Genomic DNA, 19,107 nt, shown 5'->3' with positions numbered 1-19,107 from the left:
AACCTATAACTTGGTCTTCTCCCTGTGTTACTCTAAATGAGAGGAGTTTATTTACCCAGTTCATCATCTGGCTGCACAAACAGTAGCACTAATGACCAGTAGTACTAATGAAGGGATGACACAGGAGCAGGGCCAAATGGGAAGGGGACAAAGAGGAAGGAGCTACTTAGGCTGGCAGTGCTGGTTATGGAAGTATGGCCTGAGTGAATGCAAACTGCAGTGTCTCTAGTTCTCTCATAGCATGGAGAGTAAGCAAACCTGACAAACTTAAGATCCATCATTCAAACTTCAATAGATCAGTCATGGGTTTTGCATTCAGAAACTCCATCTTATTGATTAACATTGTGCTGAGAAGGACTTCATGTGGCATGGACTAGGCTGCAGCATGCCACCAGCGTGCTTCTGGGGCTGAGCCAAACACGTGACAAGTACCAGATGAATTACTTCAAAGCATAAAATATAACTTCCCAATTAAAATAAGCAAAGTTAGCTAGATTGATTCCTGCATCTGGTTCATCACAGGAGAAGCAAGCAGTCGGAGGGCAGAGAGAGAACACAACGATTTATACCAACTTAAAGCGCTTGCTGAAACACAGGTATTGTAAAGATGTTTCTGGCTGAAACTGTACCTCTTCCCAAGTGGACTGAACTGAGCTGCACCAAGACCTTTCACTATAGTAAAAAAGTGCCTGCTTGGGGAAGCATGGCAAAGTAGCAGGTTGAGAGAAGCTGTTTTGCTTCGTCTGACAGCATGGACCAGAAAGTTAGATTTAGGGTGGATGCACAACAGGTAAAACAATCCCCACAGTATAATTAATTTCAATTAAACTCATTGCCTGATTTGGTAAGGATTCTCATTAAAGGTCCGGGGGGGGAAAAAAAGAAAAGAAAGAAAATCACCTGCCCCATTACCTTGGAAATTAAAAATTAGATCCAAATTCATGGACTGGAATAGCATATTTTGTAAAGAAAAGCCTCAGAAAAGATAAATACAAATCCATAATCATATGGCATTCAGTGATTGGTGCTCTGAATGCTTTCACACCTCAACTCAGCAGAATTCAAGCACATACTGAAAACCTTATGTAGCAAACTACAAGCATGCACAAACAACTATTTTCTTAAATTCTTCACCAGAGAGAGGCAGAGTGCTGAGCTGACCCTGGAGAGTAAGATGTTATTATGTACTGAACTTTCCCAGCTCCCACTAATGCCTTTAGAACTGATGCCCAATGGCTCACAAGAAACCTTGAAGAATGAGGGCATGGATGAATGCAGGGAGGCACCTCAGAACACACACCTGGATTTTCAATGCAGAATATTTTAGAGGTTCTGCTGTGGCTTCCTGGAAAGCTAGAAGGGTAGCAAAAGACAGCAAATTCTAGACTCAGGTTCAGATTCCAACTCTCTCTTTCCTGTACACATGCTTTGGGCAGACCTGCCCTACTTACATGATGTACACACCAGTCGAGAACACATCCTCATCCAGGCACGCCAAATTACCCTCAATGTGAGCCACCTTCCAACATCCTCACATGGCTGAAGGCTACAGGACACCTTCTCTTTGGGGAGCATTCAAACTTCCAAGACTAATTTGGGGCAGCTTCCAAAACTGATTTCACAGGTGAGCAGAAACAAGAGTCCTACCCCTTGTTCCTTGCTGTGGCAGGCTGGGTCCATAAGCAGTTTCGAAACATGGGCCACAGCAAGCTAGCTTACTTCCCCCCACAGACCACCATGCTAATATGTGCCAGCTGTGAGATGCAGTCCCTGGTTGTGGCTCTCTTCTCCAGGTAGCTGTAATTGTCCTCATGGCGGTTTCCCAACTGTGAGTGAGAAAAGCAATCAGCTACCAGATGCAACTGCATCTGCAGATGCGACTGCAACATCCAGCCTTTATATTTCTTCCTTCTTTAATGTATTTTTTTTACTGATGCCTGGTTTTTTGCAGTCTTATCACAAGTTTCCCCATATGATAGATCTTGGCTTTCATTTTAAGGAAAAGGAATTGTTTATCATATGCAAAGTGTAATCAATGTGAGACAAATTTAATGTTGGAGACAAGAAAGTGAATAAAAAATCCTGACATTTTTCATGTTAAAATTTCAGTCTGATAATTTTGGGGGTTGTCTGGATGATAAGCTTTGAATGATTGGAATTAGCAGTACAGATTTATAATACTTTATCACATGCTGTGAACTATTCTTAAATATGTGCCCTTACCTCTTTAGCACAACTCATCCATATCAATAGGCACAAGGCACTTTGCACGCAGTAAGTGGTAATAATAACACTGAACATCCGCAACATCAACTGGCCTAGAAATCCAGATATGCTTGATCTCATACATTTCAGCAACTAAAATGAGGTTGGAGGAGGCTTTTCTGGCCCAGACTTTGCTCAGTGAGGATGTACTACTGAAGCCCACAATTAATAATAAAGGCCAGATACACTGCTGAAGATCTGGACCCTTCAGGATGAGACACTGGACTGCTTTCTAGCATCTGCCCATCTGCCAGCAGACCTGTCTGTCAGCTTCTCTTTTTCACCTCAGAATGGCAGGGGTTTCTATCACTGCTCATAGCCTCTGCTTCCACTGAGTGTATCAGCTGCTGCCAGTACAGTAAGTTCCCAGTGCAGCGCTGGTGCAGGAGGACATCTTCAGCAGCACAATGGGCTGAACAATGTGACCCCTGGGCTGGCAAACACATGCAGGAGTGGCACCTGGCAGCGAAGTTGCATACACCTTCACTGATGTTCCCAGCAGCAACAACATTCAATCTCAGCAGGACCCTTTCTGCTATAAAATGTGCTAAAATGTCAGTGTCCTTTATGCGCAGTGGTAGATCCAGCACCAGCCAAGGCAGTGTGAATCTGTGCTGGTTTACAGTAAAGGCCACAGTCTCTCTCCGTTGAGACCGATTCCTCCAGCTCCACACCAAGGCAGGGTACTGGCAGACAGAGGTTATTGCTCTTCTCACTCTCCTTCTTTTGCACAGGTATTGGGGGTCACAACTGTGGACACCTGGCCAGGACTTTGCAAGCTCCCCAACTATAACCCAGGTAGGATTTAACTCACAAGAATGCCAGCTTTTTCTCTGAGCCACTAACAACTTAATTTTGGGGTCAGATTCTCATTATGAAAAATCCTGTGCTTCAGTGTTATGAAATCCCTTGAGCTACTTAATGATAGTGGTGTTGTAGGACCTATAACAACACTGGGATCGGCCTAGGATACAAGCAAAGGTACATGCATGGCAAAGTTGCCTCACTGAGCCCTGGGTATATGTTAAGCTGATGGAAGATTTCACTGCTGTAAGTGCTGACAATGTAGTTAGTCTCCACTCCTCAGTGCAAAGGACCGATGTCTCCTGGTTTAGACTGGAAAAGCTGACAGGTACCCAGACACACAGTTTATCTGAACTCTCCTTATTTTTATGGAGATTGGTCTGGGGGCCTTTAAACCTCAGTTTTAAAGGTCACTGTCCCTGATTTTGATGTGGGCAAGGTGAGAAATCTGTGTGATTTATAAAGATGGCTTCTTTTATTTCCACATGGGCTGGTAGAGAAGTCTGTGTCCTGGACTTCAAAGGGCCAGTTGTCTCTTATTTTGATGTGGGCAGGTTGAGAAGTATGCTTTGAAAAGCTAGCTCAGTCACTCTCCCTCTCTCTCTCTCCCCCTTTCTCTCTTTCTCTCTCTTTTTGTTTAATGTTTTCTCTTGGGAAAATATATTCAAGTGTCAGTGAGGGGAAAATGATGAGCACTGATTCTCAGCCTCTCAGCAGGATCATTCTCTAAGAGAAATATAAAAGTGAAATATTAAAAACCCTAGAATGTGAAATCCACCCATCTACAATCTAGACATTCTCTCTCACTTATACCCTAAGAGAGTGATGGGGGGGAGACTGTCTATCTGGAAGGGGGAAAAAAGAGCAGGGGGGAGAGGAGGAGGGAGAAGACGTGCTTTGAGCAAGAGGTTTACAGGTTTGGTAGAGCATAGTAACATCTTTTCAAAGAAGTGGGTGTTGCTCTGTGACCCAGTCCAAGATGCCCCTCCTTTGATTCTGGTGCATGAACACTAAACAGCCCCCATTTTCACATGGTAGCCACGATTGGCTGAACAATAATCTGGTCTCACACTCGAAAGGACTGGAATCCTTCACACAATTAGCTGAGACACATTAATCAAACCAGCGTGAAATGGGAATGTGTCGCTGTCCACAGCAAGTTTAATTTGGATAGGGAGCAAGCACAGAGCAGACAGCTGGAGGAAGCGCATTCTTCTCTAAGTTGTTGAAGGCTTGGCTGGGTAGTCTACAAGTTGGGAAGGGTAGTCTGGGAGGAAAGAAATACTCATGTGTGTGACAAACTGATCACAGGTTTTTTTTTATGCCAGTCATCTGCTCATACAAGGCCAGAAATTCTCAGTGATGACAATTAGATATCCCAATGCTATATAGAGGGACAATCTAAAAGTGCAAGCATTAAGGCTACAATTGCAAAAAAAAATAGTACAGACAACAGAGAATGTGTGAGTACCCAGGACTGCCCTGAGGGCTGACTCCCACTTATTTCTATTTTGTCTGAGTAGCAGTGCTGTCCTCTGCTGCTGTGGAGAGTGCCAGTGGCAGGGCTCGGAGTGAGAGGACAGGCGCTTAGGCAGCATGGAAATAGCTCCTGTAAAGACAAGTCTAGTGATCATAAGCAGTTTTCAAGTCTGGGTTGCTTTCAGGCTTGATAGAAAGTTTCCCTAATATACTCCAGTGGGGCAGCATTGACCTGTGTTCCTGTGTTGCAATCCTGTGACACTGGTGCCTTTTGTGGCTGGAACACACAGAAATGCAGGAGTTAGAGGACACCTTCCTGTGGGAGCATCCCACTATGCTAGCAAACACATGGGAGAGGGGTGCTGAGCCAATGTTTGGGGCATTAGCTGTGTCAGCTGGAGAGGCAGCATCCCCTCCTCAGGGCCTGCCTAAGGGGCTCCGAGCCGCTCCAGCCACACACTGGAACGAAGCACTTGTCTCACACCTGGATTATACACACCAGTCTGGATAGAAAAAGGTTAGTCATACAAGGTTGGACTATTTGCCCTAGCCATGAACTAAATCAAGTCAGTTTTTGACGATGGGGCTGCTGGTAAGAAGGCAAATTAGTCTCTGTGCTTAAAGCTATTTGCCATTCACCTGCTCCTGTGCACTTCCCCTCTGTTCCCTGAAGCACCAGTGCTGTTTCCCCCCCAGGACACACTCAGCCTGAATGGAAGCTGTGGAGTCTGCCTGAGAAAACCTTCTCTCCTGAGGTTATTTCCAGCCCAGTTGTGCGAATGTGAGTGCCTGGGATGGTTCAGATAAGCAAACAAACTTTGCAGCACTTCCCCAAATCTGATGGCTTGAATGCTTTTACCTAGTCCTATTGATGTTCGCAGGGAGCGCAGGCAGCAAACAAACAAACAGGTTCCTGCCCGAGGCAAGGAACGAACACGGGCAAAACAAAGCACTGAGGTGTGATCCTATTCTCATTGAACTTGATGGCAAAACTCCCACTGGATTCAGCAGTGCAGGCTCAGTCCCAGACTGAGGTTGTTACTGGAAGGGTTCCTGGGACAGGTGGGTTAGTAGGAATCTTTGAAATGAAAGCTGGAAACCTTTAGATGTTTTCCTGTCACTACTGTGGGCTCGAGCACATCCTGCTGCAGAGTCTGAAGAATAGATACAGTATGGGGTGTAGGGTCTGTGAGCTGTGCACACACAGGGCAGCTGGAGGAAGAGCAGCTCCCCTGCCCCCTCTATGGGCAACTGGCAAGGGATGAAAAGTGCAAAGGCATATTTGACCACCCTATGCCCTTGTGCCTTCTTGCACAAAGAAGTTCAGAAATGGGCCTCATGCCCATTGCCTACAGTTTGCCAAAATCTCAACCTGTGCCTGACCCCAGGTGAACAGGAAGGATGGTTGAGCAACAATTCCGTGGCCAGCCCTGCAGCAGCCGTGGGGCCTGCAAGCACAGTTTTACCCCAGCCCTGGCTTGAGAACCAGTTCCTGCAGAACATGAAAGGTTGGGAGAGCTCCTGCCCCGCTTCTCAGTGCACTTGCTGGCCCTCTCCCTGGCTTCCCGGACTTAGGAGCCCTGCCCATAGCGACAAGGCTTTGCCCTGTGTTTGTTCATTTGTTCTGCTCCCCTCATTTTGCTTCCCCTGAAAGAGGCAGTTGTAGCTCTGTTAACACTATTTTTGAAAGCTCTCATGCTGTGTGAGCTCAAATCCTTGCATTAATCTACTGCTGTGTTCATTTCACTGCACTGAAAAGCAGGGAGTTTAAATCCCCTCTAAACACCATTGGTGACACTAGAAGGCCAGTGTTTTGATCCAGCCCCATTAATGGTTACAAGTTCGAATCTAGACAGCAGGGGTCAAGGGCAGGAAAGGATTAGGAATCACAGCCCATGACATTAAGCTAGTGCTTTTGCCATACTGGGAATACTGGAGCGCCCAATGTACTGAGTTTGTTTTTGCTTCCTTTTTCTGACGTTTGGCTTCCAAAGAGTGAGGAACAGTGCTTATTTGTTTATAACATGATGAACTCACTATGAGTGAGCTTTATTCTTTGATTTATCGCCAAGGCTGACTGATGAAGTTTCCTATGGCAGGTAGTATCAACTCACTTAGCAGACACAGGTTTTACACTGGGCTTTTTCAGATGCAGCAATGACTTTTAAATTAAACCTGGTTTTTCATATATCTGAAGGCTTTACTACACTGAATGAGATTTAGAAGCTTTCCAGAGTCAACTTCTGCTCCAGATTTCTAGTATCTGTTGCGTTTCCAAAATGTCACCAGCAGATGGAGGCAACAAGCAGCAGGCTCTGAAACGCAAACTTCAAGTGACATTTTTGAGAATGCAGATGAAGCCTGCACTCCGAGTGGTTTTTTTTTTTAATCTCACTTTTTATGCTGATGCTTCATTTAACAAATGGGATGGTTGGAAACTGAATTCTAAAGCGAAGAAATTTTTATTGTCATAATAAACTGCATGTGGCTTTGATCCCAAAAGGAAGAGCAGCGCCGTAACTAATGTGCAATACATGCTGGTCTGGCTGTAGGGAAGCTTCCTATCTGTCTGGCACTGGGCACAGACCGCAGTTTCCAGCCTGCCACACAGACAGATCTCTGCTTCTGTCCTGCAGCCACAGAGATTTCACTAATGAGAGAAATTTTCTCTGTGAGCCAGCAACCCCAGCACCTTCATCCAGCAGCACTCCGCATCCTCCTTCTCTTGCTTCAACAATTAGGAAAGTTTAACTTTTGTCCTCTGGCTTGCTTGCCTCATTATCAGTTCATTAGCCACTTCCACCTGGGTTTTCTTATAGGAAGGTATTTCCTCATTAGCACACACTGCCTTGCATATGGATAGAAAATAACATCTACCTGTATTGTTGAAAAAGCCAATCAGCTCTACACAATCCCATCATTTTATGTCTATATCATCATTGTAAGGCGATTAAATCAGTAGTTCATCCACTTTTTGGAATGATATCCAAATATTCTTTATCTTTATCTTTTACCTTTAAGGAGTAGCTGTTTATGATGTTTTACAATTTTAGATTGGTCTTAATCTTACAGTAGGGAAAATATTTACTGCTCTGTTCTTACCCTGCTCGACACAATGGGGCCTCGGCATTCTCTAAGGGTTTGTCTATAAGGGGTCAGTGAGGAGATTAATCTGAACTGATTTAAAGTGGATTAGTTAACTGCATTAAATCCTTGAGCACAGACACACTGTTTTCTTACCTATATCTTCCATTTATAATCAAAGCTCTGTCTACTCCAAGTGGCGAATTTGGCAGTCCTCATTCAAGCAGAATTCTCCACTGAAAGATGTGTTTGGACAGGGACAGCAGTCATTGGCTCACTGGCTCTTACACTACCCCTTGTAGATAGTTATTAATCTCCATGTTATATAAATGATAAATTTAAGTCAAGAGACTTGCTTGAGACTATATTGAGGCTATAATTCAGGTATTCCTCCCAGTTGCCAGTAAGCAAGCTGATATTTCTATCTGTAATGCAAAGAAAATCCTATTTACTCTTTGGAATGTTAATCCTGAAAATGCACTCCACAAAACTAAAGTGACATTTCACTTAGATATCATTGAAACACTTTGCTGTTATCAACTGAACATGCATTTTTTAACTTTTATGTTAAACTCAATTAATAATATTAATGTTAATATTTCAGTAAAGTACAATATTTAAGCAATCTTGAAATTTTTATTAAATATTAAAGGAAATTGATATATTGTCATGGAATGTTTCCATCTCACAAATCAAGATTTTCTGGCAGAAAGTGACAACATCTGAAAGTTTTTGGCCAGATCTATGAAGAGGTAAAAATTTCTACCTCACACAAAAAACATTTTTATAATTGTTTTTCTTCTATTCTGCCTGGAAACTTTGCCTTTCTACTCAATATGGACAATTTATTTCTACACTTTTTTTACAGTTCAGGGGACAAAATGAAGGAAAGAGGATACAGAGAAAATGTTGTTAGTGATCCAAGAGGAATGTTCTGCCAGAGTTAATCTCGGTGACTGATTTGGGAAGGGACTATTGAAGATACTAATATATAACTTCTGTATATTGGTGATAATTCCAGTGGTCTGGCACTTAAACAGTCATGAATCCTGTCCCAAGTTATAGTGCCATTTACTGCTTTAGCAATTACCTTAGTGTTTGGGTGTAGGAGGACACTTCAGTTGTGAACTGTTACTTACCCTGTGATAGACAAGTTTAACAACCTGTTTGCCTCGCTTAATGGTGAGAGATTGCTGTTGGAAAGGTTAAGTGCTGAAAGTTCAGTCATTTGCACTTTTTCAAATTGTCTGTGCATTAAGTGAGACACTGAGTGACCAAGCCCCTGGGCCTGGCACTCTGGAAATGGCCCACGTAGGCAAAGGCAGAGGGGACTCCTGCTTTGCCTGCAACTGGCAGCTTCTGTCACTGAATGATGCGGCTGGTGCTTCTGGGCAGGAAGGGAGGGCAGATGCTCTCAGATGGTGCAGCAGAAGCCCCAGCTGAGCTCTGAGTCTACTGGCAACAGACCAGTGGTGCTTGCTTCCTGGTGGTCTCACTACCACAGGGAAAGCTTGTCCAGGCTGGGCTGGATGAGAGGTCTACACCACCCTTCCTGCTCTCCTTTCTGTGGCTAGAGCACCATTCATCTCTGGTGCTTAGGAAAATGTAGCTGGGTAGAAATTACAGCCCTTCTGATGCAAGAAAATATCTCTGTTGATCAGCTCCAAGGGGAAATCTTCCAGGCTTAAGACATTCATTCATATCGAAGCCTGAGAAAAATTAATTCTTTTTAAGAAAATGTTTGAGGAATGTATCCCTCTACATTTCCCACAATGTTTAGAAATATGTCCTTGAAAAATGGCAACAATAATAACAGCCTTCCCAAAACTGCAAAGTCTGCAAAGTTCCAGTCTGGTAGAGGTGTTTGAATCAGTAAGTACAAAGCCTGCATCAAAATGGTTAACTTGATAAACAACAAACATAGTGAGGGATTGACAGCAAGAGCAGTGGGCAAGAAGCGAGTGGGACCCAAGTGCCTTTGCCCCATCCCATTTTTCTGCCAGATCCATGCAGAAAAGCCCCACATGCCCACGGGGCAATACATGAAGTTCAGCAGGCCCTTGGTAAGCCAAGACAATTGCTGGGGATTAAGGCCTGCAAACCTTTTTCTGCTTCCTTTGTGTGAAGGCTTTAGGGACTGATACTGCTTTTATTGAAAAGCTAAGACCCATACTGTCATACTGTAACAGAAGGAGGCCCGAGGCCTATATTCACAGATGTATGAAAGGGAAGGGTTACAGAACTGGAACAGCCTTATTAACATCAATGCTGGTACTCAAGTCCTATAGGAATAATGTATATTTATAAATACTAAGATGACAGATTCTATAGGGCCCTTTGAAATTCTGAGCACATGTTTCTTGTAAGGGCTCAAAGAATGGTTTTTGGCTGCATTTTCATTTAATTCTGTGATTGCATATTACACTTTCTAGAACTGGTTGCTTCCAGGAGACCTCAGAGACTCTGAGTCATCTGTGACAGGTAAGCTACCTGTAATGGCAATGTCAAAATCGCCTCTGGGTTTATTTGTTTCTTGATTCGATAATTTAACTTGAAATGAGCTCTTTTGGCAAGCTCAGGAAATGCCGGGTGGCTCTGTAGTAACAAGCAGATCTAACGTCAGTTAAGCAACTGATTTTGAGAGATCGCAGTAGAGGTAGGCACATAGTGAGTTTATTATTCTCAGAGGAGTAGTGATTATTCTCAGATAAGCAGTGATTCAATGACATTATGAGCAGCTTTTTGCGGGGCACAGTTCAATTCAGAAGGTTGTACTTTCCCAGGCCCTCTTGCCCAGGCTGAAGACAGGCTTTGCATTGTCCCAGTTCTCATTTCTGGAAACAGACTGTAGGAACGTTGCTCAACAGTGGTAAGGAAGACGTGCTAGGACAGCATTTTCACAAGAAAATGAAATAATCTTGTGATTAGTTAGGAGGGGAAAAATCACATTCTTCAGTGGCCAAAAGCTATGAGACGAGGGCCATGGTTACATACCTCAGCTTGACCGGACACACCAACACCGCCCAATCACTCCCTAGTGTGCTAAAAGAAGGGAGTATTTTTCAAGCATATGTGCGTGCGTGCACGCATGCACACATAATGTATATATATGTCAGTGAAATAAATTTATAATCATGCAAAATGCCCTAACCTAGCTCAGATAGTCATTAAAATGGAATCCCTCCCCAATACTGATTTTGAGGCACACAACAGGCTTTATAGATATGTAGGAAAAGACTAGACAGGATTTGTCCTCAGGATTGTGCTCATGCACAAGACAAGAATCAAATATTCTTTGAGGATGTAGCCTTACTTTTAATCTCTGCTGTTTATTATCTGTTCAGCTCATTGCTTGGGATGCAGCCCTGCTTGGAGGGAATTGTGCTGCCCTTCAGAGCTGGGTTTCCCAGACGCAGTTCTGAATGGCTGAACAAATGTGCTGAAGTTTTCAGCAAAGCACAGGTTCCTGAAATGCCAGCCATTGTCACACACATCTTCAGAAACACACAAAGCTCAGCATGTCCCACAACTTGATAATACAGGTCCTAGAACTCAATAAATCCTCTCTCAGTCTGAACAAAGAAATAACTATATTTCTTGCAGCTCTGCTGTATTGCACTTCTGATTTTTGGCCATAATCCCATGACAGGCCCCATTACACTGACAGGCTGGCCCAGCGCCTCTGCTGCAGAGCTCTGGGCTGCATGTGGGCCAGCTCTAACTCTACATTACAGAGTCCTTATGCCGGTATGGCTGAACGGCTGCCTTAGCATGCTCGGCTCTTGAGAAGGAAAGAGCTGCTTCATTCAGACCACTCAGCCATGACTCTCCATGGCCAATTAAGAAATCAAAGGGGAGCTCTGTGCAGAGCTCCGCCACCACCAGGAAGCCTGTGCCATGGTGGGAAGCACTGAACCATGTTGCTGCCCAGTGTGGGAGCCTGCGGCAGCAGGGACCGAGGGGGCAGAGGGTCTCCAGTAAGACGCTGCCATGGCAAGGGCAGCCTGTGGTGCAGCTCTAGCAAGCAGCCTCAGGCTGGATGCTTTGTCTCCCAAGGCATCCCAAAGGCTTGGGTCTCAAGGGGCTTGAACTGTTTTGCCGGAAGTGAGAATTCAGCAGTTACCTACCACAGTGAGGCCAGATACCTTTTATAAATCTGTTTCTCAGGATCTCTCTGCCTCTGTCTCTGTGTTTTTTCCCTTCTTTTTTTATATTTTGTCTCCTCATAACAAAAATGTCAGCATGTCAAATGTCCTGTGTAGGGTGGGGGAGTGCAGGGGCAAGGGGATCCCAGCGCCTGATGTCACTTGGAGGGGAAGCACTGGTGGGGGCCAAGGGAGGAAGCACAACAGGCCATGCTCCGATGGGCCTCCTGATGCTGAAACATGATCAGAACAAACAAACAAAGTAAAAGCTGTAAAACTAAATTACTATTTTTATTTGTTTCCTTGTTGGTTTGTTTTCTTTCTTCCACTTCCGTGTCCCCAGCTGTGTGCTCCTCTAGAAAGCAGCCACTTGGCATTGGTATTTGCTGGGCATGGAGCATGTGCTATTACATCTATTTTAAGCACCATCCTGAGAAACAGATTCATCTCCATGAACCCCCAACACATTTTACAATGGACTGCACTACTGATACTAGGGTTGCAAAAGGGGATATGGTATTTTCTTTAGTTTTTTAGTTTTGGTCTCCGGTCTGCGCACCGGGCCAGTCATATTATTTTGTGCACTTGCAATGTCACTGTAAACTGGTAACAGCAACCTCTGATATTCCAGTTATGACATGTAAAATATAGTATACCCAGCAGCATTTTCCCTTTTACTTACAACCATCTTCCTACAAAATAACAATCTATATTCAAACTTGCTCTGAAAACATGAGTTTGAGCTGAAATCCTGGATGCATATATACCAATATAATCAAACTCACATGGAAAAGCTAATATCCTGGAAAGCTATATAGCTGGGGTGGGTTTATCCAGCTGCCCTGTGTCTCCCCACTACCTCTGCCTCAAGGTCTGAGAAGGGCTGGGTCAAGTTCTGGTTCCATCTTTCTGACTTGTGCTCATCTCCTATGCTATTTTTTTCTCCTGTTTTCCTAGGCTGAGAAGGGAACCAGCAGCAGAGGATTTGGCCTCCAGGATGCTTACAGCCTTCCCTCGAGGTGGGATCTCTGCAAAAGATATGCTTCTTTATGGCTTCTTCAGCCCTCTGCCTCCTCAGCTCTAACAGGTTCCTGCTGGTAAGTTAAATCTCGATTTCATCTCACCAAGAAAAAGCTACTTCACATGCTATTCGTTATGAGTTTCTTCTGTACTTTGAAAGTCTCTGCCATTCAGCCAGACATCTCTCTGTTTCCTGCCTGCCCTCCCTCCTCACTCCCATATGCTGCAAAGTTTACATCCCACTGCAAATCTGACAGCTTGTTTTTCTGTTTTCTTCCACTTGACCACAGGTTAATACTAGAACGGGGCCTGGATGGGCTGCCGCCATGGTACATTTACAAAGCGGAGGTGTATATGCTTTGACAGGTCATTTTTCCCCCATTCTGTAACCCCAGGGGCCCAGAGCTTTTCCTCGGTCTGGCTCACACTGTGTATTCAGTGTAACTCACATGTTGGTCCCTCCTGATGTCCTGAATTCCCAGCTGCTCAGCACAATGTGCTAGCCCCAATTCCCTTGGACCACTCCTCCTGCTCCCTTTTGATGTTCTGAGACAACAGCTGTTCCTTGTACCCTGTCCTCCCTGAGTTTTACCTGGTTTATTTTCTTCTCCCCTTGCTCCCTTCTCTTAAGCACACAGCTGCATACACACAGATCTGCCTCTCGTGCCCTGAGCTGACAATAAATACAGGGTCTCTCAAGCTACAGGTTCTGTTCCTCACTAGGAAAAGCTCCCTCCTTTTGGGCAGCAGGCCAGTTAGCCCTTGCATTCCCCGTTGCCTCCTGGGCACCCACTACACTAGTTAGTTTGGTGGGTTTTTTTACGATGGGGCAATTAAGAAGCCTTCTTGGACTGTGTTGTCAAGATATTTGAAAACTTTATTTCTGGCTCCTGCAACACATCCCAAGGGAAGGAGCAGCCAGCTAGCGTCTCTCCCAAACCGTCGCCCTTCAGAAGGTGCTCTGTGTGTCTATGTGCATGAGTGAGAGACATCTGCATTCCTTTTCTGTTCACCCAGCCACAGAGCACAAATCTACTTTGACACTTTTAGAAAAATGAAAAGATGGAATCTCGCAGGAGCCTGCCTGTGCCGGGGGGGGAGGAGGGGAGCATGCACAGCAGGAGGGAAGTTGACTTTTCTTTATACATATAGGGTTTTTTCCATGCAGAGTTTAAATTATGCCTGATAAAAGGAGTTTCGTGGATGTTTCAGTTCTTTCAAACCCTCCTGGCTTCCTCCCAATTAAATGAGGTTTGTCAAAGCCACAGGGCTCTGCTGCTGCCGGAGAGGCGGACAAGCACTTCCCGCAGTGACATCTCCAATCCCCAAGGGAGAAGATGAAAGTGTCAGTGCCAAGAGAGAGAGAGAGAGTGTGGAAAAAACCAGGTACAGAGACAGTGTGAGTGAAAGGGAGAAAGTGAGGAGAAATAGAAGGAATGAGAAAACAGATTGGCATAATGTGTCAATCTCTCTGACACACTGCCAGAGAGGGGATAGATTCATTTCACCTGGGTTTATGCACCATCCCATATTTATTATCGCCCATATTGTGGCAAGAAGTACCTTGTGGACAGGAAGCTGCATGGTGTTATCATAGCAACCAATGTGTTGGGAACAGAATCAAAGTGCACAGGGCTGAAACAAGTACAGTATGATCATGCAAGACCATATTCATGAGTTACTCATTAAGTCTGTAAAAATTAGGCAATTCTGAATTAGGCAATTCCCGTGTAGCCATCCCTACTGCCATCATCGTGTAAGCCATTTGTTCTCTTGTATCATTTTGGCATCACACTATTTTGGAATTTAACTGTACAATTTTAAAATTCTGGTTGCTATGATAACAGTGCAAATTTTAAACATATTCTTTTCCCACTTTGTTCTGGAGGATGCTGGTTACTAGTCCCCATCCTCTGAAGGAGAAAGTTAAAGCAGAAGGGCAAAGAATGACTGGGAGATGAAAGGTGAAAGGAGGAGGGGGTTGATCCTAAAGTGTGTGAGATAGTATATGGGAAACAACATTTGAAAAAATAAAAGGTTCCTGTAAGAAATAATTTTCTATTTTTATGAAATAATTGTAGCCATAACTGTCCTTTATATAAGTGGCTATGACAAGCTAGAAGCCAGAGGATGTTTTTCAAAGGTCAATTCCTGGGAAAAATAATTACAGAAATCAGTGTTTTGAAAACGAGTACCCCTCCAAATAGCATGTTTCTGATTACTGATGGGAATGCTAATCGCTAGAGGCTAGCTGCTGCCCCTGGGAAAGGGGGAGATGGAACAAGGGGCTCTTTGCTCCCTGGTGATCAGCTCCTGCAGAGGGGAACAGGTTGCTGTTGCTTATGCTCATCTGGGTGCAAAGTGCTTTAAAAAAAGAGCAGCCCATGCTGTAAGAGTGGAAGACGCTCTGCCCCTGAGTGGGGCTGGTCCACAGATGAGCCTCTCCTACAGCTGCTCGCTCCTGTGCCTCTAGGTCTAGAAGGTGCTGCTAAGGCCCAGGTTCAAACCCCACTCATCATCTTGGAGGCCTTAATTCTATACACACCACCACCACCTCTTGATGTGACAATGAAGGAGAGGAGCATGGGATTCTCTAGTTTCCTTCCACTGTGGCCAGTAGCCTAAGGGGTGTCAGTGATGACCTTTTGTGAAACTGGAGCATTTGCTCTCCTTTTTCTGGCCTAAGCCAATCCTGAGACAATTATCTTTGTGCAGTGCAGCCCTGCACTGCAGCAGCTCTGATAAAACTTCAGTCTAACCCTTTGCCACCTGCTAAAGCAGAATGTTTTCTGTCCAATTAATCACTCCTGGAAGAAAGATGAGATCCTTGAATCAAGAAAGCATGAGCTGTGCTCTCAACTCAGTGTCAGTCCTGAAGTGCAAAGGGCCCTCTGAGCAGGTATCTCACTCTGCTGTCAACAGGTCAGACAGTAAAAATTGCAGCTTATTATTCTTAGTTGAGGATTTGGTTTATTTTCCCTCTCTTTTGCCCTCAAATCTTTTAGAGCAGGCTCGCAAGCAGTGAAGGGAAGGTGAGCAGTGGGATTTGGGGTTAATATCAGTGTGCTCCCAAGAAAACATGTTGCAAGAAGAGCTCTGGCCAAACAACCCAGGCACAGGGGCCAAGGAGGCCTGAGCTGGCACCTCAGATCCTGTCCCCACTGGACTGATGTCCAGGCTCAGTATAGACCTTTCTCACAGTTCAGGAGACATTTGACCCTGGGCATTCCATTGGCACAGCAGTTAGTTATGAAGTCCTATTTGTGCTCTGTGAGAAGGATTGTGTGTTGCATGGATGTGATCCTGGCTTTGACTAGGAGAGACTTGCTCCTTTTGGGTACAGTTGGTCTCTGGCTCCTCCCAGCAATCAAAACCAGTGTGCCAGGTGGTGATGACACTATCATTTCTCCTAAAACAGCCCACTATTCAGCTTTTCAGAGACAAGGAGAGGGGGAAGGCTTGATGTTGACAAAGCACTGTCATTTTAATGCTTCTTGTATCTAAACTAATGCAAAGCAAGCATAGGCAGTGAGGAGGTTAAGGCTTCAAGCCATTGCTTACCAAAACTCCAATTACTGTTGGGATTAGACAGCGCTGGTAGATGTTATCACAGGGCACATATAAAGAAGAGCTGGCTTTCATGGACATCTTGTTTGGGTTGGCTGCTTTCCCTAGGTTCCTCTACATAGCTAAAAGGTTTATATAGTCACTTGCACTTTTCTACCTCTGTGCTTTGCCACCTCTGTATACAGCAAATGGATAGCCTTCACTACAAATCAGACAGCTATAAAGTGAAGTTCCCACCAGCTGTATGAATCTGGTTTATAATGTGTCTCAATAAGGGAAGAAACCAAAGTTGGTGTTAAGCAGCAAATCAACTGTCACTCCTGAACCAGAAGCAGTCTCTTCTGTGAGGTGATAAAGCAAATCTTCACTTTACTCAGGAAAAATACCCCTCACTTCACCTGGCCTGACCTCCACAGTGGTGGAAGGTCTGCTTGCATAAATACTGACAGGGCACTGAGGTTTTGTATTATGTCATTAAGCCACCACCCTAGGAAAGAGCCATTGCATCACCACAGCAGATGAGTGCCAAGGGCACAGGCCCCTGGAGATGTTGCCCTGCTTAAGCTCTTTCCCGGGTGCTGGTCTAGAGCAGACATTGTGCTGGCAGGTGCTGGGCCCTGTTTAGAAGCACAGGGTGAAGAGGAAGATGGGAAAAGAAGGAAGGTTTCCTTTGCTCACTCCCCAACTCATGCTCTTGCAAAAGCACAACTGGCAGAAAGTTTGGCCCACATGACTTGTGGAAACAAAGTCCTACAGACATGGATCAAATGCTCTGACTCCCATTGATCTCAGGCCAGAGAATCTCTATAAAGGTCTTATTGTTCATAGAGATGAACTGCTCTTGGGGGAGAGTGCTGTTAATACCCTTCATGGAGGCAGATGCTATTGCATCAGAGGTTAGCAGACATTTTTCTGTGTTTTGTCTAATTGCAAGTTATATCTGAGGTTTCTTTAACTTCCACTTTCCCTTTACACTCTTAAATGCAAATCTGAGAAGATTTAGTTGTCTTGTTTGCTGTGAAAGACATCTGGACTGGAACTCCCATGTAGTTGTTTGCCATCCTCAGGTGCACTTCTGCCTTCACCCAGTTATCAGCAGAAAAGAGCAAATGGGGATGTAGTGATCAGATTTCTAAGGCACAAAAGTTAAAGCTAAGTTTGAGATGGTGACAGCAAGCAACCATGAGCCTAGGAACTCAATTAGCCTGAAAGACAACTATCTCATTATCTTTCCTAAAATGATATAAATACATAAGAATATAAAAATTTAAAATAAACTCTCTCTCTATTGACTGTCTAGATGACTGAATTTCACTGCTCAATTTCTTTAAACACCCACTTTAGTATTTATTTATTCTAAGTGTGAAGCAGCTACGATAATTAGACTGTCAGATTTGGTAAGTTAATGAGGAGTCACTGGAGTGGAAGGTTTTGCATTTGTGAGATTGCTGAAGGAGAGAAGCTCCGTGCCTTCGCTCTATCTCTTTTTTCTTTTTCTTTTTTTTCCCCCTCTGCTGGGTGGGAAGGAGAGAGCTTGGCAGTGTGTAGATCCATTTGAATCCTTTTGATTAGCGGGTTGCATTCCCACCACTGTTCTACCAAATAATATTTTGCTGGTTGCTCAAAAAAAAAGAAAAAAGAAAAAGAAAAAGAAAAAGAAAAAGAAAAAGAAAAAGAAAAAGAAAAAGAAAAAGAAAAAGAAAAAGAAAAAGAAAAAGAAAAAGAAAAAGAAAAAGAAAAAGAAAAAGAAAAAGAAAAAGAAAAAGAAAAAGAAAAAGAAACCGTAGGTGAGATTTCTGGAGAAGGGTGCCTAGATTAAAGAAATCATTTCCCAAAAAAATCAGAAGGAACAGAGCGGTGAGAAATAGAATCCTGAATTAGTTTATATAGTGGCTAATGTCACAGGAGAGCATTAGGAAAGTGGTACCATGAAGGAAAAAGACCATTTTTCAGCTTTTTCTTTAACCTGATTTTTCCACAGGACAACCAGTGCTCACAGTTTCAGGAGTCAGACTGCAACCTGAAATCTGTGATGTGTTTGCTTCTTACCAAAAAGGCCATCTCTCAGGAGGTTCAGGGAAGTTTTGGTAGAAAGCAGGAATGATTGACTAGTTCTTGGGTAAGCGTGTAGTTGCCGCTGTCAAAGCTGCTTGCGTCATGCTTAGCACATGAATTTCTTTGTGTATTGAAGGTGGGAAAACAGAACTGACACGCAGGGCTCAATGACCACATCCCAGGCTGAGGACAAAGTGGGATATCTCACATTCAGAGAGAAAAGATCAGCAAGCCAATGGCCCCCAATGCTCAATGCTCACTGGAATAGAAGGTTTGGGTTTGTTTCATCAGATTCCCAAGTCTCAGACCAGTGCCCTTTCCTCTAACGCCTCCCCAGTCAAAATATTGCTTCATTTCCCCATTGCTTAAACTGACCAAATTGCTTTGTTCACCTTTGTCCTTGTCTACTGCGTTCACATTTTATAGCTTACTTGTTTTGGTTTCACACACAATGGAACCTGAGCAGAGCTAGGCAAAATCTCCTTAACTTGTAGCATCCTTGGTTTTAATTAATCAGTACTTTAATATGACACACCTCAAAAAGATGCTTCAGCATCAACATTTTTAATCTCCTTGTTAGAGAAGCCTACTTCTGTAAGATCACTTAAAATCACTTAAAATCACTGCTATTGAAAGAAATTACCAGAAAATACCCTTTTATTATATCCTGTCTCTTTGTTTACTTTGT

General features: G+C 44.0%; 1 protein-coding gene across 1 annotated transcript in view; it reads left to right on the top strand.

Moving 5' to 3' along the window:
- Positions 1-18,893, top strand: part of CDK15 (cyclin dependent kinase 15) — a 38,251-nt gene extending 19,358 nt beyond the window's left edge. Inside the window, 4 exon segments of the mRNA XM_075092581.1 lie at positions 3,000-3,063; positions 10,065-10,113; positions 12,735-12,874; positions 18,346-18,893. Of these exon segments, the coding sequence (XP_074948682.1) occupies positions 3,000-3,063; positions 10,065-10,113; positions 12,735-12,874; positions 18,346-18,455 (363 nt within the window). The 3' untranslated portion in view covers positions 18,456-18,893.
- The last annotated feature ends 214 nt before the right edge of the window (positions 18,894-19,107 follow it).

The sequence above is a fragment of the Phalacrocorax aristotelis genome, chromosome 5, assembly GCF_949628215.1.
Source record: "Phalacrocorax aristotelis chromosome 5, bGulAri2.1, whole genome shotgun sequence".
In the NCBI taxonomy this organism is placed as follows: Eukaryota; Metazoa; Chordata; class Aves; order Suliformes; family Phalacrocoracidae; genus Phalacrocorax; species Phalacrocorax aristotelis.
This window is presented reverse-complemented; position numbering and strand designations above follow the sequence as displayed.